Source organism: Squalius cephalus (assembly GCF_949319135.1).
Source record: "Squalius cephalus genome assembly, chromosome: 19".
NCBI classification, from domain to species: domain Eukaryota; kingdom Metazoa; phylum Chordata; class Actinopteri; order Cypriniformes; family Leuciscidae; genus Squalius; species Squalius cephalus.
Genome location: NC_137140.1, coordinates 35,375,379 through 35,401,839, shown reverse-complemented (window position 1 = coordinate 35,401,839; position 26,461 = coordinate 35,375,379). Strand labels below are relative to the sequence as shown.

Genomic DNA, 26,461 nt, shown 5'->3' with positions numbered 1-26,461 from the left:
CCACAGTGAATTCACACAGGGTCTGTCAAACTGACGTGAGATTATCATCCATCTGCTAATGTCACAGATGTGTGAGTGCTGACTGATAACAAGTCGTCTGAAAGGTGAAGGTTACAGGAATAGTTCACCTAAAACGATTCAGTCATTATTCACCTTCAAAACAGCCCCTGTTTCCACCACTATGATTTTGTGAAGCATAGCAAGAGACACAATGGTAGTGTGGCACTGTGAAAAATATTTTTATTTCTATTGCATATGGTCAAATCAATTTCACAAGTAGCTGATTTTCATCTTCGATAACTTCCACATGAGTTTGGTGGTACTGTTCGTCTGCTGTACAGTCGTGATCTGAGGTGTATGTTGCATGTCTGTCTTCCTATATCGTCAGTGTTGAAGCCTGACAGAAGCTTCAGCGTCTCTCATCTCCTGTGTTCTGGGTTTTGTGCGGTCAGGTGGAGACGCAGGTGTTTAGTGAAGTCCGCTTGTGCTCGAGGAAGAGCTTTGTTCACTAGCGACTGTGGCAGCCAACCCTGAAAACACAAGCACACATTCAACACATCTGATACACTTCAACCCAATACTGAAGACTGTTGGCAATAAAACCCGATTAACATCAACACGCGCAATGGTGGAACAGAAGATGCATTATTTATGACTTTAATCCTGCTCAAGTCAAATCTGTGTAAAGCCTGACTAAGTTATGTCTAAAAAAGTACAAGTTATAATTGCTGTGTAAATGCATATATGCCATCTTTGAGCAGCATTGTCTTTGTAAAGACACCTAAATGCCATCTCAGAAGCGCTTCTGTGTCACTTTGCAGTGTAAATTTGCCACAATTGTATGTAAATAGCCTATAAAGTGTAGGGCTGCAATATTACGAAAAAAATAAATAATTATTGTCTATTTTGTAATGATTATTAATGTTGAATGAAATACATAAAAACGTTTTTGTGTGTAGGGCACGTCATACAGAAAAAACAGGCTAAGAATAATTTATAAATAATGGCTATTTTAGTAGCATGAAAAACAAAACGGTTATTCAAGCTTCGGAAAAAATAATTTACAACAGTTGTAGCCTAACAGTCACTCAATGAGAACTGCGCATGTGCGTGGAGTGTTAGTAATAGATTTGACTGGTGAGGAGAAGAGATAACCGCTCTACCGACCTTTGTACTCTTTCTTTTATTTCCTTTTATATTTGTGACCAGAGTTGGATAACTATTTCCAAACTAAAAAGTTTGTATACTTTTTCTCACTCGATCCCCATGTATGCGGACGAGTGTGACGTTTGAGTAACGTGCACCTTTTCCTCCGACACCTATTGTTTTTTTCTCTCTGGGCAACATCTCAACTTTGTTCTCAAAGAAAGTAATAATTAGTGCAAAATTAATCTCTTACATCGTATCTGCGCTTTCTCATTGATGAGAGAACTTGAAACAGTGCAGATTCAAAGGTTTTTAGTGGGGAGTAATCTTAAGGCCTCTGATTGGCCACTGCATTCATAAACTCAACAGAAACGTATGTGATTGGTTATAATGCGTAATGCTGAAAAACAAATGTGACGCAACGTTGACAGATCTAAATGCGATGCAGAAACAGATTTAGGTTTTTTGTTTTGTTTTGCACCCTTATCTGATCTTTTTGTTGATTTTAGTGCCGTTTTTTGCCCTAAGCCCCCGTTAATTTCCGAGCCTGTAATTCACACACTCGTGTTTTGTACCTTGACATCCATGTTGAGCAGCCAGATGAAGCGAGTGCGGTCTGGATGATCCTGGAGCGGCTGTAGGATGATGCAGGTGGGTCCGTCTTCAGCCCTAAACCACAAACACTCACAGAATGACTGAGAGAAAACACTTTCAGATTGTGTCCTGTTAGTGACTCCAAATTTGAATTGTTATAATCTCTCATCAACCCAAACCCGTATTAAACAAACATAACATCATAACATCATCTGAAGTCGCATAAGGGCTTTGTGCGACAAACAGACCCAAATTTGTCTATGAAAATAAAACCGTTGCTTTTTCATGCACTGGTCAATTATGAGATTTTGCTTTAATAATGTCTTCTTTTGGACAGAAAATATCCAAAATGTGCATTTAAGTGTTTGTTTTATTTTATTACACAATCACTATCACACTATCTGTTTGAATCTGCACTTTCAGCAGCTTTAAATACAACAAACTTTACAGTTTTATTCCTATTTATATTCTTAAGGTTTTTACAGAGTGGTTTGTTCATACATAATTTGACTGATATTATACAGTAGTCAACATTTGAAGTGGATCAAAAAAGTTCATCAAAGTTGTCCTAAGACAAGAACGGGTATTGTTAAAAATTCATGTATAACTTTGATGAAAGGTCAAATGTTGACTAGTGTATATCATATTTTATTCCTCAAAAAATAGTTTGGACTGTTGACTGTATTTTATGATTAAAGAGATTTAAATCTTAAACTCTAATATATCAAGAAAATGAAAAACAGCTTTTTCCAATGTTCAGATGGGTGTTTTGGAAATGTATGCAAATGTGAGCAAATATGCAATAATGCCTCATTTGCATACTCAAACACAACATTTCCGAAAACTTGTAAAATAAAACATTTGTCTTAATGTACTGAGATAAATCAACTGGGAAAATGAGGTAATATCAATTAATTAAAATATGTACCCAAATCACCTGTGGTGTCTTGCCTTAAAAAAAAAATCTAATTAATCACAACGTTGAAATGGTTTGCAGGGAAACAGAAGCTCAGACATTTCGTCTAAAATGTGATTTGCATTTTACAGAAGACGTCACGTGTTATTGGAACGACCCAGACAGCAACATAGTGTCGGCTCAGATCCGGCCCACATCCGTAAAGTGTGCAATCCACGTGTACAAGATGTGGGCCGGATCTGGGCCGACACTATGTTGCTGTCTGGGGAGGATGAGTAAATTAACTACTTTAAATTTATAATCACTTTTTGGCAAAGGCATAATTGAATTAACCCTTTCTGATGTGCGCTGCATTTACCTGACAAACCCCGGCTGAGGCGGCAGGGACTCGAACTGCGTCGCGGCTCCGCCCATATACACACGTGACTCGCTCTTCGACGAATATCTGACGCTCAGGAAGTCCCGCTGGCCAATCAGGTTTCCCGCTGTTTCTGCCGACACCTCGTGTGTGACCATGGTGTTCCTCCCCACATGCTTCAGAACCTGCGAAGTAAATGTGCTTGTTTAATGGTGCGTTTAAGTCCTTCTGGGAAGTTCGTATTTACAAGTTGCAAAGTCTTATGGTGCGTCTTATTTACGAGTTGAATGCACATGAACTATGTCGTAAATACGAGTGGGAAGCTCAGGATTTTCTTTAAGCCGCGATGTTTACAGGTTGTGGGCGTGTCAGTGAGAAACATGGTGGAATACCACAATACTTAAAGCTGCAGTCCGTAGTTTCTCCTCTTTGTCGCCATCTCTGTTCAAAATCTGCAATTTCAGTTATTCGCTGAATCATCAGCTTTACGTGGGTTGTGCCTCGGCTCGGCACGGCGCGGATGAATCCGATGTTTTGTTTTCAGTCGCCGCCGGTGTGGATACTGGTATTCGCAATCACACATTATACTTTTGGGAAGTTTGACCAACATAAGAATTTTCACCGAAAAATGTGTAAATCTGAACAACATCCACTTTTGTTCTGAGCAACTAAGAGAAAAAAAGCATTGCAGTAAATCACGCTGATTAAATCTAACGATCGCTCATCAAATCACGTCAAACAGTGCAAATTATACTTTGTTCTCAGATTGTTAATGTTAACATCATCAGCATTGCGTGACATTTAAAGCCCTTCCGATATTATCCTTGTTTCCGCACGGGCCGGTGTCAGTCTCTCTTGTTCTGTAGCCGCTCCGAAGTCCGAAGACTTTCGAGTTTTACAGCGGGTGAATCTCCAGCTGGTGATCGTCGTTTGACCCTTTCTGGATCCGCCATCAAATTGCTCAGTTTAATTATATCCAGTGCTGTGAGAAAAGCCTATAAATCTCCAGCATCCTCACACTCACCGCCGACTAGCCGAGACTCTTCTCTATGTGGACAGATGTGACGTAATGACGCAAAGACTTGCTCGAATTTCCTGCGGAAATCCACCAGTACCACTGGAGTTAAAAACATTATTACATGGTTACCGGTTTGAGTCGAGCTACGGCAAGCAGAGAGTTTTCAACACTGGTGATGCACTTGCTCAATTTATTTAGGATAATTTTTAACCCAAAAAAGTTACAGACTGCAGCTTTAAAGGTATTTAGTAGATGATATTGCTAGACTTTTCTATTTACAGCAAAGTAAGCTAACTGGCTGCACAGAATATGATGGCATTATACTATAAAAATATAATATGTAACAATAACGTTTTGCAACGTGGCTTCATAAATTAATTAAAAACACAAAAAGCAAAGTACACCTGATGCACATTTCTTCGTTCTTCATTTTATAGAACTAGAGTTTAAGAACCTTGCTGTATTTTTGTGTAATTGCGACTAAACACGACTTCCCACCTCGTAAATACGAACTTCCCAGGAGGACTTGAACGCACCATTAATTACGACATGTCACTTTAACCGGAGCAAGATGTAGATATAGCTTTTCTACAATATGCTTCTACAAAATGATGAATATTTCGTTGCCCATATTTTCTCACTGACATGCCACATATTTAAAGAAAGTTCTGAGTTTCCCACACTTACGACTTAGTCAAGTGCATATGGGAAGGCGTTCATTGTTACGACTTTTTTGTTGTCAACTGTTGCCTTTGGCTTGCTCAGTTGGGGATATTTGGATATTTAATTTAACTAATCAATCAACGATACTATTGATCAGCATTACCAAACATGGACGTTCCATTAGAAACAAACATTGATGTATTGTTTTAATTTATTACTGTGAAGCTGCTTTGATACAACCTATGTTGTGAAAAGCGCTATATAAATAAACTTGACTTGACTTGACTTACTCGGATGCGTCTGATGTTGGGGTTCCACTCGTGCATCTCCTCCACTCTGACGAACAAGATGTCGTGAAGTTCCTCAGGAGACGCGTCCAGTTCGGCTTCCAGTCGGAAAACCTTCCGGTTTCCCATGAGAACTTTGCTATAGATCACGTCTCCGTTCTTCTACAGGGAAAAGACGTCCATCGTTCACTGTGAGAACATGTTCTGGCGAACTGCACACCAGGAAAATGTTTCAATTCAAAGACAATCACCTCGGCCATCTCAGGTTTCCATCCATCCTTGGACTCCACGATCTCTAGAGCTTCATTCAGGGCTTCTTCTCCTCGTCTCAGATAAAACACGTCCTCATCGGCCAATGCAGCCGTCCTCTGCTCTGCTGGGTCTGTCTCTGATGACATGCAGTAAGAAAAGAAATGATGCAAAAGGAAAAGAAAAGCACTGAATGCATGTTTCAGATTCTGCACTGTTAGTGAGTGATCGGATGCAAGTAAATGAGTGACAGTCAGATTGTCTTGAAGATGGAACTTTCTAAACATGTAGTTCTTATTCTTTCAGCAAATTGTTTTCTTTTCTTGTTTGCCGGATAAATAAATTAGATTTAAGTAAAAACTACAGTTCAAATGTTTGGGGTGAGTATGATTTTTGTTTTGAAAGTAACATACTTTTATTAAGCAAGGAAGCATTTGCATCAAAAGTGACAGGAAAGACATTTATAATGTTACAAAAGATTTTAAAAAAATGCTGTTTTTTTAACTTTCTATTCATCAAAAAATCCTGAAAAACGGATTGTGTCACAGTTTCTACAAAAATATTGTTCAAAACTGACTATTAATAATATTACAAATATTTCAAATAAGTGCTATTCTTTTGAACTTTTTATTTATCAAAGAATCCTGAATTAAAAAAAAAAAAAATATATATATATATATATATATATATATATATAAAGCACAACTGTTTTCAACATTGATAATAATCATACATGTTTCTTGATCATCAAATCATCATATTAGAGTGATTTCTGAAGGATGACGTGACACTGAAGACTGGAGTAATGATGCTGAAAATTCAGCTTTGATCACAAGAATAAATTACAGCTTACAATATATTAAAACAGCTATTATAAATTGTAAAAATATTTCACAATTTTACTGTATTTCTGACCAGATATAAATGCAGCCTTAGTGCAGCAGAAGAAACTTCATTTAAAACCTTTGAACAGTTAGTTTGTTTTGAGAATTGTACTCATCTTTAGACATTTGCTAGAATACTGTAAGGTAAATGAATGCACAGACTCACTCTCCTCCTCCTGGTGTCGAGTCCATCTCGACGGGCTCCATGCGGGATGGCTCATTTGTCCCCGGCTCTGCAAGCGAACGGAGATCTCCTGCCCGAACGCTGCGAGAGCTGCACGCTGCAGACCTGCAGGACACAAACACACGCAATACATTTACATTTATGCATTTGGCAGACGCTTTTATCCAAAGCAAGTTACATTGCATTTCAAGATACAGAGTTACATTCTTATCAGTTCTTGCTTTCCCTGGGAATCGAACCCATGACCTTGGCGTTGCGAGCGCCAACGCTACTATAAGTAACGTTGCACCTACATGTCTACTATCTCTCATTAAAGTGTTAATCGAGTATAAATACACTGGTAGGGTTAGAATAAGTTGACATGTAGTTGCAAAGTTACTTATAGTCAGTAGATTGTCTGTTAGGGAGCATCACAATAAAGAATTAGCAGATATTAAACAGGCACTCTACCAATACTCTACTAATACTGTAATGACAGTTGGTTGACATGTAGTTGCAAAGTTGCTTATAGTTAGTAGAATGTTCAAAAGGACCATCAAAATAAAGTGTTACCCAGGAAAGTGTTACTAAACAGTAAAACACAGCACAGAGAAACTCATGCACATGTTGAGGTCCAGTACCTGCCATGCTTCGTACATGTGGATAAGAGATCCCACAGCAGAGCTTCAGGACGGCCCGCTGCATGTTCACTCGCTCCCGCTGAGATGGCGGAGAGGAGGAGGACGACACACAGCTTTATAGAGCCGGTGAAGGACACGGCACAAGATAACGGCTACAGTTACAAGATAGGATTTGGTTCAGTCAAGGCCACATTCGAGATGGAGAAGAATTCAGGTTTTCACTGTTAGAAGTGGAACCTCCTATAGCTGACAGGAACAGTTCAGTCAGAAATCACAAATCTGTCACGGTCATGTCTTTACAAGTCTTTTGAAGTTAATAGCTATCTGGTAAAGTTCAGATAGAAATTGAAATTAGTTAGTCAGTTAGTTGGTTGGTAACACTTTACAATAAGGTCTCATTTGTTACCATTAATTGGTTGTTTGGTAACACTTTACAATATTTGAGTTGGTTAGTTGGTTAGCTGTTTGGTAACACTTTACAATAAGTTAGTTGGTTGGTTGCTTGGTTGGTTAGTTGGTTAGCTGTTTGGTAACACTTTACAGTTGGTTGGTTGGTTGGTTGGTTGGTTGGTTGGTTGGTTAGCTGTTTGGTAACACTTTACAATAAGGTCTCATTTGTTACCATTAATTGGTTGTTTGTTTGGTAACACTTTACAATAAGTTAGTTGGTTGGTTGGTTGCTTGGTTGGTTAGCTCTTTGGTAACACGGTTAGCTCTTTGGTAACACTTTACAATAAGTTGGTTGATTGGTTGGTTAGTTGGTTAGCTGTTTGGTAACACTTTACAACAAGTTAGTTGGTTGGTTGGTTAGTTGGTTAGCTGTTTGGTAACACTTTATAATAAGTTAGTTGGTTGGTTAGATGATTGGTTGATTAGTTGGTTAGCTGTTTGGTAACACTTTACAATAAGTTAGTTGGTTGGTTGGTTGGTTGGTTAGCTGTTTGGTAACACTTTACAATAAGTTGGTTAGTTGTTTGGTAATACTTTACAATATTGGTGTTAGTTAATAACCATTTTACAATATTTTAGTTAGTTAGTAACACTTTACAATAAGGTTTCTTTTGTTACCATTAATTAGTTGTTTGTTTGGTTAGTAACCCTTTTACAATATTTTAGTTAATTAGTTAGTAACCCTTTTACAATATTTTTGTTAGTGATCATGAACTAACAATGATCAATACTACAGCATTTATTGATCTTAATGTATAGTTTCAGCATTTACTAGCGCAAAAAAGACAACAACACAATTTTGTCACATGTCTTTCCAAGTATTTTAAAGTCAGTTAATTGTTAACTGAAGTCAGATTTTGTGTTTAGTCGTTCAGTGATTTTGTAGTTTGTAACCCTTTACAATAAGGTCTAATTTGTTCCCATAAATTAGACATTAGTCGACATTAACTAATAATGATCAATTCTTCTACAGCATTTATTAATCTTAGTTAATGCATATTTTCAGCTTTTACTAATACATTTTTTAAGAGCAAAATCACAATTCTGTCACCTTCATGTCTTACCAAGTCTTTTTGAAGTCAGTTAAATTTATTCCCTTAGTTATAGACAGTCAGTCGTTTGGAAACACTTTACAATAAGGTTTAATTTCTTACCATCAGTTGATGACATTGGTTAACATAAACTAACAATAAACAATACTTCTAAAGCATTTATTAATCTTGGTCAGTGTTTATTTCAGCATTTACTAATACATTAATTTACATTAAAATCAAAGTTAATCAGTTAATGCACTGTGAACTAAAATGAACAAACACCTTTTAATCAGCATTAACGAAGGTTAATAAATGTGAAACACATATTACTACTTCATGTTAGTTAGTGCATTAAATAATGACAACAAATGAGACTTTGCTGTTAAGTGTTAGCATTTGTTTTCATTTTTGATTCTCCAAAACACCATCAGAAGATTATTTATACATATTTACAAATCTTTTTTTCTCGCCAAGGTGTTTAAAGCTTGAATATTGCCCAGTATCTAGAAATGAGAGATCAGCAGAGCGACCCTAACACTGACCTTAACCTCTGTTAAACCCTGAGAGAAACCTTCACCCCGAATAACATCCACACCTCTGCATGCCAGCAGCAGAAGCACATCCAGCACAACACACACACTCACCTCATGTTGAACATGCTGGATTTCTCTAATCTGTTTGCATTGAGAAACATCCTGCAACAGATGCACCGAAACACTGCGATTAAAGCGGTTACCTCAGCCTGGGGTGTCGAATTAAAGTCTTTTCTCATTTTCATGCCTGAAATGATCAATTAGGCAGAATGAATTCAGTCTAGAAAAAATGAGGTCTATCCCAGAAGAGAAATGATGCTGTTCAGTCTGTCCTGAGGGTCTCCGCAGAAAACTCCAGCTCAGAGGATAATATTAGTATTTTTAATGGGTTTGACTTCATATTCCAGTAATATTAATGATTTGACTGCACTGACACTATATCGGATGACAATAAAACTGAACTGCGCTGAATCGCTGTCTTCTGTGCTTCTGGCTGAATCGAATTAGTTTCATAATAGAAGTTTGCAACATCGACACTACAGTGTTGTCGAACTGAATTGAACTGACTTAAAGTCACTTGAATAATTGATGAACTTGTAATTTTCCTGTTTATTACACAAAGCTGCTTTTGTAACTCTCAGTATTGTAGAAATAAATGACGGTTTTCACAGTTTTAATGTCGACATGAATTATAAGTGTAATTGTGAGTGATTTATGTGACGACAATCTCACACCCTACTGCTAAAATCATCATTCAATTTTTTATTTATTTATCAAAAACAGTAAGCAGTGAGTTATTATTCGTTCTGAAAACAGCTTTTCATCCAAACGCACTTCTGAACGACTCTTTTCTGCTCGATGTCATCTAGATCAGATGAGCCATTGAATGATGCTAATCAATAGTCAGAAAGCTGTTCAGAGTAGCGAACACACACAGGTCACTTTCACTGTTCAGTCGATTTCTTTTGGATAAAGTCGAGTCACTTTATAGAAGTTGGTTATGTGAACGTTGTTTTTTGTTGAAGGTTTTGCTTCTGTTGACCTGCTGATGACAGAAACACTACATTTGGCTGGTTAACTATTCAAATAATTCTGCAAACAAAACGTGCAGTCTTGCATTCGTTTAAAACTGACTTTGTGAATGACCAGAATGCATCAAGTCCATGATATTGTGTGTCGTATGCATGGAGTGATTGAAGCTCTAGAGAAGTTCATCTGTCTGAGGGTGATGAATTCAGCAGCGCATTGAAACTCCCTCTCTCACCGTCTCTCGTGTGAGAAAACCAATTACATTTCATCCAGCATGCAGTGAGTTTGAGAAATGTGGCATAAAACACTTATTAGACCAGCGAAATTCACCAAACAAACACTTTGTAGGGCTTACATTGCAGTATGAATAGATTATGCAGTTTCTGTTTACTTCATGCACTCAAAAAAAAGGCCTAAAATACATTTAAGATATTTCTATTGCATGTCAAATATTCATGCATTTGGATTACACAGTTTTAACAAACTAAGTAACTACTACACTTTATGTGATGCATATTTGTCTGTCATACATAAAAGAAACAGACCATGTTCATACTTGTTAACTGGAAAAGTTTTCTAAATGAACAGATTTATGCTGATTTTAAGCAATTTGAAAGAATGATTTGATTTGAGATAGAATTTGAGAAAGAATTGATTAAATAGAATCAAATAAATGCAAATAGTTAATGTCTTGATTTTCTGAGTGCAGAAATCTGATCTGACCCGTTTCCTTAATGCATTATGGACAGACATGCATCACATTAGTTTAGGTCTAAACTGCATAATCCAAATAGAATTAAATTTTATTTGCTATTCAAACACTTTTTATCTTCATTAAGCCCTAAATATTTAAGTAAAGTAAGAGAAAATAAAATCATGTCGTGAAATAAAGCTCTAACTGATCATGAATCAGCCAGTAAATGTTTTTTGCAAGAATTTATCAACCGAATGCAGCATTTTACGTCAAATTACCGCCTAAATGTCATATAATTTATGAAGAAAGTTTTCAAGTGATCTCTGAACTCTAAAATCTGAACGCATCCCATTGCCTTTTGAACCTTTCACAACACTTCTGCTTTTATAATGCATGCTTTTACCCTTCTGAGCTTCTCAGCAAGAGTTTCTGGATCTTTCCGCTGCACATTTGAAGTGTGTGTGGTTTAGTGAGTGTTACGTCATTAAGAGCTCTAACTCGTCTGATTCATCTGAGATGTGTCCGTTCCACCTGCTAATGCATGGCAAGAAAACTGCTTTCTCTTACATTCACTCTGAAGCAAAATACATCAATGAGTCGAAGCGCTGCATTAGAGTCCCTGCGTTTGTCCTCACTGACCTCAGACCAGTGGCTGTCGTGTCTAGACCAGTGAAATGCCTCGAAGGAAACGAGGTCTTCTGTGGTCCATCATCATCATCATCCGTCACCTATCGAGCCTCTGTGATGGTTTAAATCACAGCTAATACATGAAGTCAACACAAAGGTCACAGGTCAAGCACCTACACACTAATAAGAGTGTGTTTACAATCCAACAACTAAACGCATCGCCTGCTTAAGCCTGCAGTGAGGACTAATTATCATGATGAATAGTTACAGGTAATAGTTTGTGATTGAGAAGTGGAATGATCTCGAAACCATAGAAACAATAAGTTGTTATTTGTAATTTAGATACATTTCCAGAACACAAATCTGAACACTGAATAAATCCAGGTTGAAGATTCTTGACGTATTCGAGGTTTTTATAGAGGAGATTCTCTTTTCTCACTCCATCTGTCAACAGACAATCATTTTCACCATGTGTTTAGGAATATAACGTCATAAAGGCAAATGGACAAAGTGCTCTTTAAAATATAGAATAAAACTGTAAAGTTTGTTGCATGTAAAGTGGAGATCTCTGACGCTTTTAGAGACGCCGTGTGATGATGGCACTCTGGATCTACTGCTCAACTCAACGACTGCTTCGAATGATATATTTATCTTTGTTCAGCTCAGAACGCGTGGTAAACGAATGCAGTTTCATAAGTGCTTAATGCACCACATGAGACTCTCGAGTAATTGGTCGACCCTCCACACACTGCAGGGATATCTGACAAGCTCTTGCTGAAATGAGCAGACCAAAGACTGAAGTTCATTAGTTTCTATTCAGGAACTGATTAAAGGGCTCATATAATTCTGCAGTACTTTCGTCACTTTTTCCACATTTATAATGTTATTTACTTTGTGTGTGTGTATGCGTGCGTGTGTGTGTCTAACTAACTCTAACCCTACAATCAAACAGGCTATATTTATTCATGCATGAACTGAAGGTTAAATGTAAGTTTTTCTGCTCCATCCTTTAATAACAGTGTGAATAATTTGTGAAGTTGCATCACATACAGTATGATGACAGATTCATAAATCAATCAGCACTGACATGCATCACTCAAACTGTTAGTTTTACTTTGCTGTTCAGCGATATTGCATCTATTATTATTATTATTTTGAGTTTTCAATCACCCAATAGACGTCAATGGCATGTAAACGCATCGTTTAGGCTCATTTTGAACTACAGAAGTGGTTCTGACAGTTACAGCATGCTTTCGATGTCTTTTGTTCTCCAATGATAAAGGAGGATCAGATTCGCTTGGTTCTATTAATCACTTTTGCACCGAAACGCTCACGAAGAAGCTGCTTCTGTAGAGTGGATGCGGGTCGTGGAGGTCATACGTGAAGTGACCTCTAATGTCAGTACAAAGGTCAGATGTCACTCGAGCACTCTGAGAACAGCTGTGTGTGCGCGTGCTGAAGACACTGAAGTGTGTATCTCTCTGTTATCAGCCAGCAGGTGTCCTTGAGGAGGAGGAATGACGCTGAGACTGAACTTCACCTGCTGACCACATGCTCAAACACTGGCTGCGCTCCAAACACACGTCCCGATTAACCTTATTTCTGTGCAGTTTTTTTAACGTTTTAACTTTTTTTTTTTCCTTTTCTTGTTGTAAACATTCCATTCCATCATTCTTCAAACATTATACAAACGTTACTTTTGAATGTTCTCTGAATGTTCCGAAACAAGTTGTTACATTTAAAAAAATGTCAGAGGAATGTCCAACTGAAATGTTTCAGAAAAATCCATGAATGATGTATAACTAATGTTTTTGTGCTAATGTTTTAAGAACATTATTAAAGACCAGATAACTTTATATGAACATTCTATTTACTTGCTGAAAAAACTTGTGCCAAAATGTTAGTCAAAGTTCCATGTTAGCGGAGTAGATATAGATACATGTAATTTGTTGCTTATTACAGCAGTATTGGGAGCCTAACTGAATGTGACTGTATTCAACTTGAGCAGTTAAAGCAACACTGAGGAACATTTTTTACCTTAAAATAACGTTTCCAAAATCATATCAGCGGTTCATCAAGTCGTAACAGGGTGAACGGCACTTCTGCATTCGCTATGCGGCTCTATATCTGCTATAACCGCACTATGCAAGTTTGCCAAACCGGGTCGCGTTTCTGTAGTTCGAACGAGACATAAGAAAACTACAAATTTGACTTGCTTTACGGCAAGCGTTACAATAGTCATTATTTAGTTTTTCTTCGTTTCTGGTGTCACAATACATCATACTTTCATGAAATCATGCAACATACTCTACCTTGTCTGTGGACATCGTTCATTCCAAAGCCGGTGCTGGATAATGATTTACGACTGCGGTAATGGACAATAACCTGTAGGGGGACCGAAGAGGAAAAGTGCTTTGGTGTTGCTTTAACCATGGCATGGCATTAACCTCGTATCTCCCTGCTCCCAAGTCATAAATCTCATATCTCCAATTAAACATGATTTTGGGGAAATGTTGTGTTAATGTTGGTGCATAACAGTATATGATAGCAATATAAGGTATAATACCAACTTTAATAATACAATGTTTAATAACTCAAAAAAATATGCCGTTTTTTTAATTTCCTGAAAAATAATGGTTTTGGAGATGCGAGGATTCCGCCCGACAACCAGTAGTTAATACAATTATATTATATAATTGTATTAACTACTGGTTAGATTTTAGAAAGGCGGCATCATCTTACAACAGAGGCCTAACACTACAAAACCAGTATTTTCCTGTTGGTGAACACACATTATATGACATCAACCGGAACGGAAAGCCATTTCAGAGCTATTCCAGCCAGAGAGTTGTTGCATTCCACTGAAAGACTTTTCTTTAGAATATTGTACAATGATGAATCGTTCAAAATGTGTGTAAAAAGAGTTCAATTTGATTTCATGTTTACATTCCGATGAACATTTTCTCCACATTCCATCACCAATTTTACATTTATCATTCTTTGAGAGAGAGTCAAATATCAAGCAGCAATTATAGAGCGTTTCACAGGCACATATTACTGTCGAAACTGTCAGATTTAATCTCTGAGATCTTGAACTCGGTTCCCCGCTGAAATAGAAGCGTTTTAATTATAGATTCCTGCATGACACGGAATAAAACTGGGTTTAATAGTAAAAACTCTCCTTTCAGTATACTGTAAATCACTGCTCAACAGTCTCTCATGTCTAGATCACATCTTATTTTCTTCATGTGGAATATGATTTTTCATTTTTGGTTCAAATGTGACCTGACATGTATCTTGAAAATAATTATATTTTTAATATAAAGATATTATTTATCATTCTTTGAAAGAGAGTCAATAATACATCAAGCAACTATGGAAGAGTGTTTCACATGCACATATTAATGTTGCAAGCCTGATGAAACTGACAGGTTCAATCCCTGAGATCTTGAAGTCGGTTCCCTGCTGAAACAGAAGCTGTTCAATAGAAGATTCACAACATGGCGAACGATCTGCATCTTCTGCGGACAGAAATGATTTGTGTATTACTCTGAATCTGAGAGTGGGTTTGGTGTATGTTCAAGTGTTCAAGACATTACTTTTACATTTACATTTAATCATTTAGCAGATGCTTTTATCCAAAGCTAATTAATGAGGAGAGAAATAGATGCAGTTAAACTAACAATAGGACACCAATATGCAAGTGCTGTGACCCTTCCCAGTTTAGTCTAATGCAGTGTATGAAGCCTTATTTTATTTTATTTTTTTAAATAGGGTAGAAAAGAAAAGAAAAGATTAGTATTAATGGATCAAGTGTTGTGGAAGACATAATTGCTCCACATTTGTTCAGATCATTAGATGAGCTGGGTCTCAAACAAGTTCCTTTAGGAGCTACAATCATACAAATACAGCCCGTGAACAGTAATAATTCAGCCAAAGATGAAATATGACTCATGCATGCACTATATGCATGTCATATGATGCTTAGTGTGAGGAACAGGAGATGAGGGAAGTCTAGCTAAAAGACTTTCTGTGAGTAAAGCACTTTTTTAATGCACTGCGGCCGCAGAAAGAGACGCTTTTACCGCAAACATTCATGTACTAATGCAGTTCAGTAATATGGGATGGAGTGTGTAATGTGGGATGGAGTGTGTAATGTGGGATGGAGTGTGTAATGTGGGATGGAGTGTGTAATGTGGGATGGACTGTGTAATGTGGGATGGAGTGTGTAATGTGGGATGGACTGTGTAATGTGGGATGGAGTGTGTAATGTGGGATGGAGTGTGTAATGTGGGATGGAGTGTGGTAATGTGGGATGGACTGTGTAATGTGGGACGGACTGTGTAATGTGGGATGGAGTGTGTAATGTGGGATGGACTGTGTAATGTGGGATGGACTGTGTAATGTGGGATGGAGTGTGTAATGTGGGATGGACTGTGTAATGTGGGATGGACTGTGTAATGTGGGATGGACTGTGTAAAGTGGGATGGACTGTGTAATGTGGGATGGAGTGTGTAATGTGGGATGGAGTGTGTAATGTGGGATGGACTGTGTAATGTGGGATGGACTGTGTAATATGGGATGGACTGTGTAATATGGGATGGACTGTGTATGCACAGTCATAATTCAGCCAAAGATGAAATATGACTCATGCATGCACTATATGCATGTCATATGATGCTTAGTGTGAGGAACAGGAGATGAGGGAAGTCTAGCTAAAAGACTTTCTGTGAGTAAAGCACTTTTTTAATGCACTGCGGCCGCAGAAAGAGACGCTTTTACCGCAAACATTCATGTACTAATGCAGTTCAGTAATATGGGATGGAGTGTGTAATGTGGGATGGAGTGTGTAATGTGGGATGGAGTGTGTAATGTGGGATGGAGTGTGTAATGTGGGATGGACTGTGTAATGTGGGATGGAGTGTGTAATGTGGGATGGACTGTGTAATGTGGGATGGAGTGTGTAATGTGGGATGGAGTGTGTAATGTGGGATGGAGTGTGGTAATGTGGGATGGACTGTGTAATGTGGGACGGACTGTGTAATGTGGGATGGAGTGTGTAATGTGGGATGGACTGTGTAATGTGGGATGGACTGTGTAATGTGGGATGGAGTGTGTAATGTGGGATGGACTGTGTAATGTGGGATGGACTGTGTAATGTGGGATGGACTGTGTAAAGTGGGATGGACTGTGTAATGTGGGATGGAGTGTGTAATGTGGGATGGAGTGTGTAATGTGGGATGGACTGTGTAATGTGGGATGGACTGTGTAATATGGGATGGACTGTGTAATATGGGATGGACTGTGTAATGTGGGATGGAGTGTGTAATGTGGGATGGACTGTGTAATGTGGGATGGACTGTGTAATGTGGGATGGAGTGTGTAATGTGGGATGGATGTGTAATGTGGGATGGAGTGTGTAATGTGGGATGGACTGTGTAATGTGGGATGGAGTGTGTAATGTGGGATGGACTATGTAATGTGGGATGGACTGTGTAAAGTGGGATGGACTGTGTAATGTGGGATGGACTGTGTAATATGGGATGGACTGTGTAATGTGGGATGGAGTGTGTAATGTGGGATGGACTGTGTAATGTGGGATGGACTGTGTAATGTGGGATGGACTGTGTAATGTGGGATGGAGTGTGTAATGTGGGATGGACTGTGTAATGTGGGATGGAGTGTGTAATGTGGGATGGAGTGTGTAATGTGGGATGGACTGTGTAATGTGGGATGGACTGTGTAATGTGAGATGGACTGTGTAATGTGGGATGGAGTGTGTAATGTGGGATGGATGTGTAAAGTGGGATGGACTGTGTAATGTGGGATGGACTGTGTAATGTGGGATGGAGTGTGTAATGTGGGATGGACTGTGTAATGTGGGATGGAGTGTGTAATGTGGGATGGACTGTGTAATGTGGGATGGATGTGTAATGTGGGATGGACTGTGTAATGTGGGATGGACTGTGTAATATGGGATGGATGTGTAATGTGGGATGGATGTGTAATGTGGGATGGATGTGTAATGTGGGATGGACTGTGTAATGTGGGATGGATGTGTAATGTGGGATGGACTGTGTAATATGGGATGGACTGTGTAATGTGGGATGGAGTGTGTAATGTGGGATGGATGTGTAATGTGGGATGGATTTGTAATGTGGGATGGACTGTGTAATATGGGATGGACTGTGTAATGTGGGATGGATGTGTAATGTGGGATGGCATTGTAATGTGGGATGGACTGTGTAATATGGGATGGATGTGTAATGTGGGATGGACTCTGTAATGTGGGATGGACTGTGTAATGTGGGATGGATGTGTAATGTGGGATGGACTGTGTAATGTGGGATGGATGTGTAATGTGGGATGGACTGTGTAATGTGGGATGGACTGTGTAATGTGGGATGGACTGTAATGTGGGATGGAGTGTAATATGGGATGGACTGTGTAATGTGGGATGGACTGTGTAATGTGAGATGGACTGTGTAATGTGGGATGGAGTGTGTAATGTGGGATGGATGTGTAAAGTGGGATGGACTGTGTAATGTGGGATGGACTGTGTAATGTGGGATGGAGTGTGTAATGTGGGATGGACTGTGTAATGTGGGATGGACTGTGTAATGTGGGATGGACTGTGTAATGTGGGATGGATGTGTAATGTGGGATGGACTGTGTAATGTGGGATGGACTGTGTAATATGGGATGGATGTGTAATGTGGGATGGATGTGTAATGTGGGATGGATGTGTAATGTGGGATGGACTGTGTAATGTGGGATGGATGTGTAATGTGGGATGGACTGTGTAATATGGGATGGACTGTGTAATGTGGGATGGAGTGTGTAATGTGGGATGGATGTGTAATGTGGGATGGATTTGTAATGTGGGATGGACTGTGTAATGTGGGATGGACTGTGTAATATGGGATGGACTGTGTAATGTGGGATGGATGTGTAATGTGGGATGGATTTGTAATGTGGGATGGACTGTGTAATATGGGATGGATGTGTAATGTGGGATGGACTCTGTAATGTGGGATGGACTGTGTAATGTGGGATGGATGTGTAATGTGGGATGGACTGTGTAATGTGGGATGGATGTGTAATGTGGGATGGACTGTGTAATGTGGGATGGACTGTGTAATGTGGGATGGACTGTAATGTGGGATGGAGTGTAATATGGGATGGATGTGTAATGTGGGATGGATGTGTAATGTGGGATGGACTGTGTAATATGGGATGGATGTGTAATGTGGGATGGACTGTGTAATGTGGGATGGATGTGTAATGTGGGATGGACTTTGTAATATGGGATGGACTGTGTAATATGGGATGGATGTGTAATGTGGGATGGATGTGTAATGTGGGATGGATGTGTAATGTGGGATGGACTGTGTAATGTGGGATGGATGTGTAATGTGGGATGGATGTGTAATGTGGGATGGATGTGTAATGTGGGATGGATGTGTAATATGGGATGGACTGTGTAATGTGGGATGGATGTGTAATGTGGGATGGATGTGTAATGTGGGATGGATGTGTAATGTGGGATGGATGTGTAATGTGGGATGGACTGTGTAATATGGGATGGATGTGTAATGTGGGATGGACTGTGTAATGTGGGATGGACTGTGTAATGTGGGATGGACTGTAATGTGGGATGGAGTGTAATATGGGATGGAGTGTGTAATATGGGATGGACTGTGTAATGTGGGATGGACTGTGTAATATGGGATGGATGTGTAATGTGGGATGGACTGTGTAATATGGGATGGATGTGTAATATGGGATGGACTGTGTAATATGGGATGGATGTGTAATGTGGGATGGATGTGTAATGTGGGATGGACTGTGTAATGTGGGATGGACTGTGTAATGTGGGATGGATGTGTAATGTGGGATGGACTTTGTAATATGGGATGGACTGTGTAATATGGGATGGATGTGTAATGTGGGATGGATGTGTAATGTGGGATGGACTGTGTAATGTGGGATGGTTTTATTTCTGTGCTGACTCTTGATTTCTTCTCTGATTGCATTTGTGAACTACAGTTTAGAATGTGGCAATTCAATTAAAGAACGAATAAAACCTTCATGCTCCACTGTGAAGACGCTGTTCACTCCCCTAAAATCACATAGAATCTGACACCTCATTACAGAGGGATTTATGATAATTATACAGTCTGGAATGATGGCGCATGAATAGAAATGATAGGGTGAAAATGACAACCCTCTATTACAGGGAAATGGGCGTTCTCATTTCACCATAACATGGCCAGATTGTGCTTTCAGTGATAGTCAATTTGCTCTCAAAGAAAATCGTTTTTCTTATTTCGGCAACAGTGTAACGTGAGAACGCCTGAGTTTGTCACCATGGTTACATTTATTGAGAATAAGAACCAGATCAACAGCAGCTGCTGACTTACTCGCCCGGGAAATAAGACTCTTACACCAGATCTCTTGAATATCTCAATTGTTTGTCGTGGACAGAGTTGAGATTAAATGGAGATGTTCGCCGAAGTCACTGGACTCTCAAATCAAATGTCAACAATATCTGAAAATGTGCTTGGATGTGCTGCAATCAAACATCATAGATCTTCGCATGATGTTATTGCCAGATCAATATTGTTTGGACTACATGCAGCAAGAAATAGTTTATCCAAAAATTTACTCACCCTCTATAACTCATTGAAATGCAACAGGGGGGGAAAAAAAAAGTGTTTTCCATGAAATTACAAAGTTTTTACTCTGCAAAAAGGACACAGCTTTAGACACAGTAACATTAGTCTATTTGACTTGTGCAATACATGTCGAGTCTCCTAAAGTCATTCTGATTGAAATTTAAGTCACTATTCACTTCAGTGAAAATCATAGGAAAGAAAGTCATATCTAAAACATTATGAAGGCGAGTAGTTTTCAGTTTCAGGTTCAGTAAATGATGACAGAATTTAAATTTTTGGTTGTATTGTTCTTTTAAATTAATGTTTTAGGCTCAAAATAATGTGATTATCAAAGAAAATTATTACCTTATACCAATTTATAAATTGTGATTCCAATAACGCAGCGTATATATTCTAGTAGAAATTATGATTGCAGTTCATTTATGTGTTAAATTGCTTTTATGAAATCTTCCATACATTAAAATATGAATTGAGCTGTAAAGTGTCTGAATCGTTTGATTTACTGCTCGACTCATGGCATCACACACGTGACTCCCACAGAAAATAAATTAAACAAACGCGTACGCAAATACCCGTGTATGTATATGCTTTATTAGCAATAAATGAAAACTTAACATTGCATTACACTATGATTATTACAATAATGCAAGTAACATGACATTAATATGATGCTGTGCTGATCGCAGTGGTGTTACGTGTCTTCTGGGTACAACGTGAGAACTTCTGCCTCTCCGATCCGCTCTAGAACAGAAAGAAATGCTCAGAGAAAATAACATAACATTCTGAGAACATTGAGAACATTTTGAGAAAATTATAAAAACATCCTGAGAACATTATGAAAACTTCCTGAGAACATTTTGAGAACATTCTGAAAACTTCCTGAGAACATTTTGAGAACATTCTGAAAACTTCTTGAGAACATTTTGAGAACACCCTGAGAACATCCTAAAAACATTCTGAAAACGTCATGAAAAATTCTGTGAACAACCATAAAACCATTTTGAGAACATTTGAGAACAACCTGAAAACTTCCTGAGAACATTCTGAGAGAAAACTTCCTGAGAACATTTTGATAACAAGCTGACAACACCTTGAGAACATCATAAAAACATTCTGAAAAATTCTGAAAACTTCCCGAGAACATTCTTAGAACATCCTGAAAAATTCTAAGAACATCTCGAGAACACTCTGAGAATAGTATAAGAACAACCTGAGAACACCCTGAAAACATTTAGAACATTTTGAGAACATTCTGAAAACTTCTTGAGAACATTATGAAAACTTCCTGAGAACATTCTGAGAATATTCTGAAAATTTCCTGAGAACATTTTGAGAAAATCATAAAAACATCCTGAGAACATTATGAAAACTTCCTGAGAACATTCTGAGAAAATTCTGAAAACTTCTTGAGAACATTTTGAGAACAAGATGAGAACATCATAAAAACATCCTGAATAATTCTGAGAACATCCTGAGAACATTTTGAGAGCAAGCTCGGAATATCAATATCATAACATTATGAAAACATCCTGAAAAATCCCCAAAACTTCCTGGAAACATTCTGGGTACATCCTGAAAAATTCCAAGAATATCTCGAGAACACTCTGAGAATAACATGAGAACAACCTGAGAACATCCTGAAAACATTCTGAGAACATTTTGAAAAATGTCGAAAACATCCTGAGAACATCCTGAAAAATTCAGAGAATATCCTGAGATCAATCTGAGAACATCATAAAAACATTCTTAAAACATTCTAAAAAAAAAATTTCTAAGAACGAAAACATTCTGACAATATTCTAAAAACATTTTGAGAACATCCTGAAAACACTGAAAACATCCAGAGAGTGTGACATAAATGATTTGAGCAACTCAGAGCCTCAGTCTGGGCTAATTCGACTCGCTTGTCATTTAGCTGTAATATCCGTTACTATAGTAACCACAGACAGAAGCGCTCGACTCAGCTTGTTTACCAGCATCTGACCTCTGTGTGTGATGGACGATGTTTACTTGATTCCAGCTTCTTATACAACTATTTTCAAAACATCTTATTTATCATGTAATAATATCATATACAGACTCACCTCTGTATTTTTAACATCAAACAAGTTCTCTCTGCGAGGTGAACTGCACTTCACTTCAAATTATATCACAGCAATCATTTACTATTTAATATTACTAATCATTCTGGACTAGAGGGCCTAATATATGTGCTTTAGGACACTGGCATATAGATGTCAACCAAAACAAGATTTTTAACTTGTTTTGAATCAGTTGTTAAAGTTTCTATGGCTACACAACGTCTCTGTTCCAAAACATATTCATTAAAATGAGTCCGTCCAATTAAAAATGGATTTTACCCACATTTCTGGCTCCTGCTTTAATGCTTATTAGAATATTATAGAGCACATATCCTTCAAGAAGACAAAACCATAAAGCAAGGCTGAATGTATGAAAAAGCCATAACCCAAGATTGTATAAATATACATATAATTCATTCAATACCGACTAAATGTCATTAAAATAGTTCTAGTTCCATTAAATTAGAAAAATATTATTTTACCATATTTACACCAAATCAGTCGCTTAAAGGCTCCGTTTACTTTCTTTAAAGCTGGAAAACTTTTAAAATCTGAACAGGTTTCAAAACACTAGGCAATACTTGCTGACTTTGTGAATGGTTACAGAGGAAAACATCCTGAGAACATCATGAGAATATTCTGAGAACATCCTGAGATCATACTGAAAACATCATGAGAAGATTTTGAGAACATTCTGAGATCATACTGAGAACATTCTGAGATCATTCTGAGAACATCATGAGAACATTCTGAGATCATACTGAGAACATTCTGAGTTCATACTGAGAACATTCGGAGAACACCCTGAGATCATACTGAGAACATTCTGAGATCATCATGAGAACATTCTGAGATCATACTGAGAACATTCTGAGTTCATACTGAGAACATTCGGAGAACACCCTGAGATCATACTGAGAACATTCTGAGATCATAGTGAGAACATTCTGAGTACATCCTGAGATCATACTGAGAACATTCTCAGAACATTCTGAGAACATCATGAGAACATTCTGAGATCATACTGAGAACATGCGGAGAACATCCTGAGATCATACTGAGATCATACTGAGAACATTCTGAGATCATACTGAGAACATTCTCAGAACATTCTGAGAACATCATGAGAACATTCTGAGATCATACTGAGAACATTCTGAGTTCATACTGAGAACATTATGAGAACATTGAGATCATACTGAGAACATTCTGAGAACATTCTGAGATCATACTGAGAAAATTCTGAGAACATCATGAGAATATCCTGAGATCATCCTGAGAACATTCTGAGATCATACTGAGAACTTTCTGAAAACATCATGAGAACATTCTGAGAACATCATGAGAACATTCTGAGATCATACTGAGAAAATTCTGAGAACATCATGAGAACATCCTGAGATCATCCTGAGAACATTCTGAAAACATCATGAGATCATTCTGAGATCATAGTGAGAACATTCTGAAAACATCATGAGATCATTCTGAGATCATAGTGAGAACATTCTGAGAATATCCTGAGAACATTCTGAGATCATACTGAGAACATTCTGAGTTCATACTGAGAACATTCGGAGAATATCCTGAGAACATTCTGAGATCATACTGAGAACATTCTGAGTTCATACTGAGAACATTCAGAGAATATCCTGAGAACATTCTGAGATCATACTGAGAACATCCTGAGATCATTCTGATAACATTCTCAGATCATACTGAGAAAATTCTGAGAACATCATGAGAACATCCTGAGATCATCCTGAGAACATTCTGAGTTCATACTGAGAACATTCGGAGAATATCCTAAGAACATTCTGAGATCATACTGAGAACATTCTGAGAACATCCTGAGATCATTCTGAGAACATTCTCAGATCATACTGAGAAAATTCTGAAAACATCATGAGATCATTCTGAGATCATAGTGAGAACATTCTGAGAATATCCTGAGAACATTCTGAGATCATACTGAGAACATTCTGAGTTCATACTGAGAACATTCTGAGAATATCCTGAGAACATTCTGAGATCATACTGAGAACTTTCTGAAAACATCATGAGAACATTCTGAGAACATTCTGAAAACTTCATGATAACATCCTGAGATACTGAGAACATCCTGAGATCACAGTGAAAACATTCTCACATCATTCTGAGAACATTTAGAGATCATACTGAGAACCTTCTCAGAACATTCTGAGAACATCATGAGAACATCCTGAGATCATACTGAGAACATTCTGAGATCATCCTGAGAACATTCTGAGATCATACAGAGAACATTCTGAGAACATTCAGAGATCATACTGAGAACATCCTGAGATCACAGTGAAAACATTCTCAGATCATTCTGAGAACATCCTGAGATCATACTGAGAACCTTCTCAGAACATTCTGAGAACATCCTGAGAACATTCTGAGAACATCCTGAGATCATACTGAGAACATTCTAAGAACATCCTGAGATCATACTGAGAACATTCTAAGAACATTCTGAGATCATACTTAGAGCATTCTGAGATTATACTGAGATCATACTGAGATCATTCTAAGAACATCCTGAGAACATTCACTATACTATACACTACACTAGAAAATCTGATCAGGTTTCAAAACAATAGGCATCATAGACTTGCTGACTTTGTAAATGTTTACAGAGGAAAACTCGTGTTTCATTGCTAGGAGACGCATGACAAACGAACAGTGTGTTCTAAAATCGGTTCAACATGTCATGTTTGATTTCCTGCATCTGAACGGATTCACAGTCTGTGATCATCAGAGTCTTGTGTTCAGTGAACGCTGTGATTTTCTGTGAAATTTGTCAACTCTGACCGACTGACCAAAATGTGAGTACGAGTGTCGGCTCTTTCAGAATGCAAAAGTAGAAGGCGGACACTTTTGTTCCAACTCCACTCACTCAACCCAAGCTGTGCCAGGTGTTTTTAAGCACACCTGAAATTAAACTCTCCAGAGGAACACTGGTGTAGGCGGTAAACAGTCAAGAAGCTTACTAGGTTTTGAAACAGAGCCAAATTAAGTTTTAATAAAAGCTGCGAGCAATATTACTGTTTACTGTCAAAACTGCAGCCCACGTGAAGTCATGAACTCGAGTGAGCTTAGTTTACTCTCTCACACTGACAAACAATGGTGTATTAATGCCATCACATGACACACATCAGTGGACAATAAGTCTAATCCAGAAACCTCACCTGGTTTATCCTGTAATGCCTCCGCCGGATATGAACTGTACAAAACGACAGATAATAAACAATCAGAAAGCCTCATAATGATAGTCATATGATCAAATGTTGATAAACACTTTAGAATATTGTTCCATCACTGTTAAATAACTGCACAGGAACACATTATTAACATTCTATTAACTAACAAGACACTATAATTAACTAATTCATAAGTAATAGCACTCAACTGAATCTAGTGGATCAATATTAGCTATTATCTGTCAGAATACATTACTATCCAAACATTACTAGTGATTTACCATGATCTTCACTTTACACAGTCCACTGCAAAATCAAGATATGTTTACTTGAGAAGCAAAATTGCTTAAGATGACTTGTTTTCTTAAACTAAACATCACAATTAAGTGAGTTTTTGCTTAAAACAAGAACAAACATCTGTCAGTGTGGTCAGAAAAATAAAGGGAAAACACGATTATTTTCTTTCTCCACTGGCAGATATTTGTTCTTGTTTTAAGCATAAACTTAATATTAAAATGTTTAATATTTATACTAATACATTTGTCAGAAAACAAGACTTAATATCTTATGCCATTTTTCATTTTGAGTTAAGAATGTTTAGATATTTGTACTGAAAAAAATGAAAATACTGAGTAAGAAAATCATATTTTGCAGTGTAGAATTAATTAATCAATTCACATTAACTATGAAACTGATGCAGTTTCTTAAAATAACAGTAGTTACTGATTAGCTAATAGTGAACTACGGAGGGCTTTAACTTACTAATTTGTTAATCAGAGTTTATTGTTAGTTATTACACAGCAAAAATGATTTTTTTCTCAGTATTTTGTCTTGTTTTCCAGTTCAGATATCTAAACATTCTTAAATCAAGATACATTTACTAGAGAAGCAAAATGACTGAAGATATTAAGTCTTGTTTTCTGAAAAGAATTAGACATGTTTTAGGCATAAACCCACTTAAACAGTCTATATCTCTGCAGCAGATCTGAGATTCACAGATGAGGTCATTAAAATGACACTGTTATGAAAGTATATCTGAGACTCTATATAGATCTGACTGTGAGAATATAGCTTGAGTGAATCCCTTTTCTTTGCACGACACATTGACATTACAGTACAGAACGGCTCTTTCTGCGTTATCCTGAACATTGTATAAGCATTCGTTTCATGTAGAACGTAAGAGAGGCTGTCGGGA

General features: G+C 37.8%; 2 protein-coding genes across 3 annotated transcripts in view; both read right to left on the bottom strand.

Annotated features, from left to right (window-relative positions):
- Window positions 1-200: 200 nt before the first annotated feature.
- star2 (steroidogenic acute regulatory protein 2) lies at window positions 201-7,067 on the bottom strand. Of its 2 annotated transcripts, none has more exons than XM_079850662.1 (7): window positions 6,920-7,067; window positions 6,282-6,404; window positions 5,234-5,370; window positions 4,986-5,141; window positions 3,015-3,199; window positions 1,722-1,815; window positions 201-530 (listed from the first exon to the last, which is right to left on the bottom strand). In XM_079850662.1, the coding sequence occupies exons 1-7, from the start codon at window positions 6,981-6,983 to the stop codon at window positions 420-422; spliced, it is 870 nt and encodes a 289-aa protein (XP_079706788.1). In that variant the 5' UTR covers window positions 6,984-7,067; the 3' UTR covers window positions 201-419. The 2 variants fall into 2 exon arrangements, with proteins under 2 accessions (XP_079706788.1, XP_079706787.1); XM_079850661.1 differs by having other exon boundaries at window positions 4,986-5,144; window positions 6,920-7,064.
- A 13,551-nt stretch (window positions 7,068-20,618) lies between these two features.
- The window catches only part of tbata (thymus, brain and testes associated), a 16,181-nt gene continuing 10,338 nt past the window's right edge, over window positions 20,619-26,461 (bottom strand). The window contains exons 8-9 of the mRNA XM_079852261.1: window positions 25,255-25,289; window positions 20,619-20,705 (exon numbers count right to left, since the gene is read on the bottom strand). Coding sequence (XP_079708387.1) covers window positions 20,656-20,705; window positions 25,255-25,289 — 85 coding nt within the window. The 3' untranslated portion in view covers window positions 20,619-20,655. The remainder of the gene's footprint in view (window positions 20,706-25,254; window positions 25,290-26,461) is intronic.

Coding starts and splice junctions, on each gene's coding strand:
- star2 (XM_079850661.1), bottom strand. CDS start 6,983: ATGCAGCGGGCCGTCCTGAAGCTCTGCTGTGGGATCTCTTATCCACAT. Junction 5,371..6,281: donor TCGACACCAGGAGGAGGAGA/GTGAGTCTGTGC, acceptor GCATGTCATCAG/AGACAGACCCAGCAGAGCAG. Junction 1,816..3,014: donor CCTCAGCCGGGGTTTGTCAG/GTAAATGCAGCG, acceptor TTTGTGGTTTAG/GGCTGAAGACGGACCCACCT.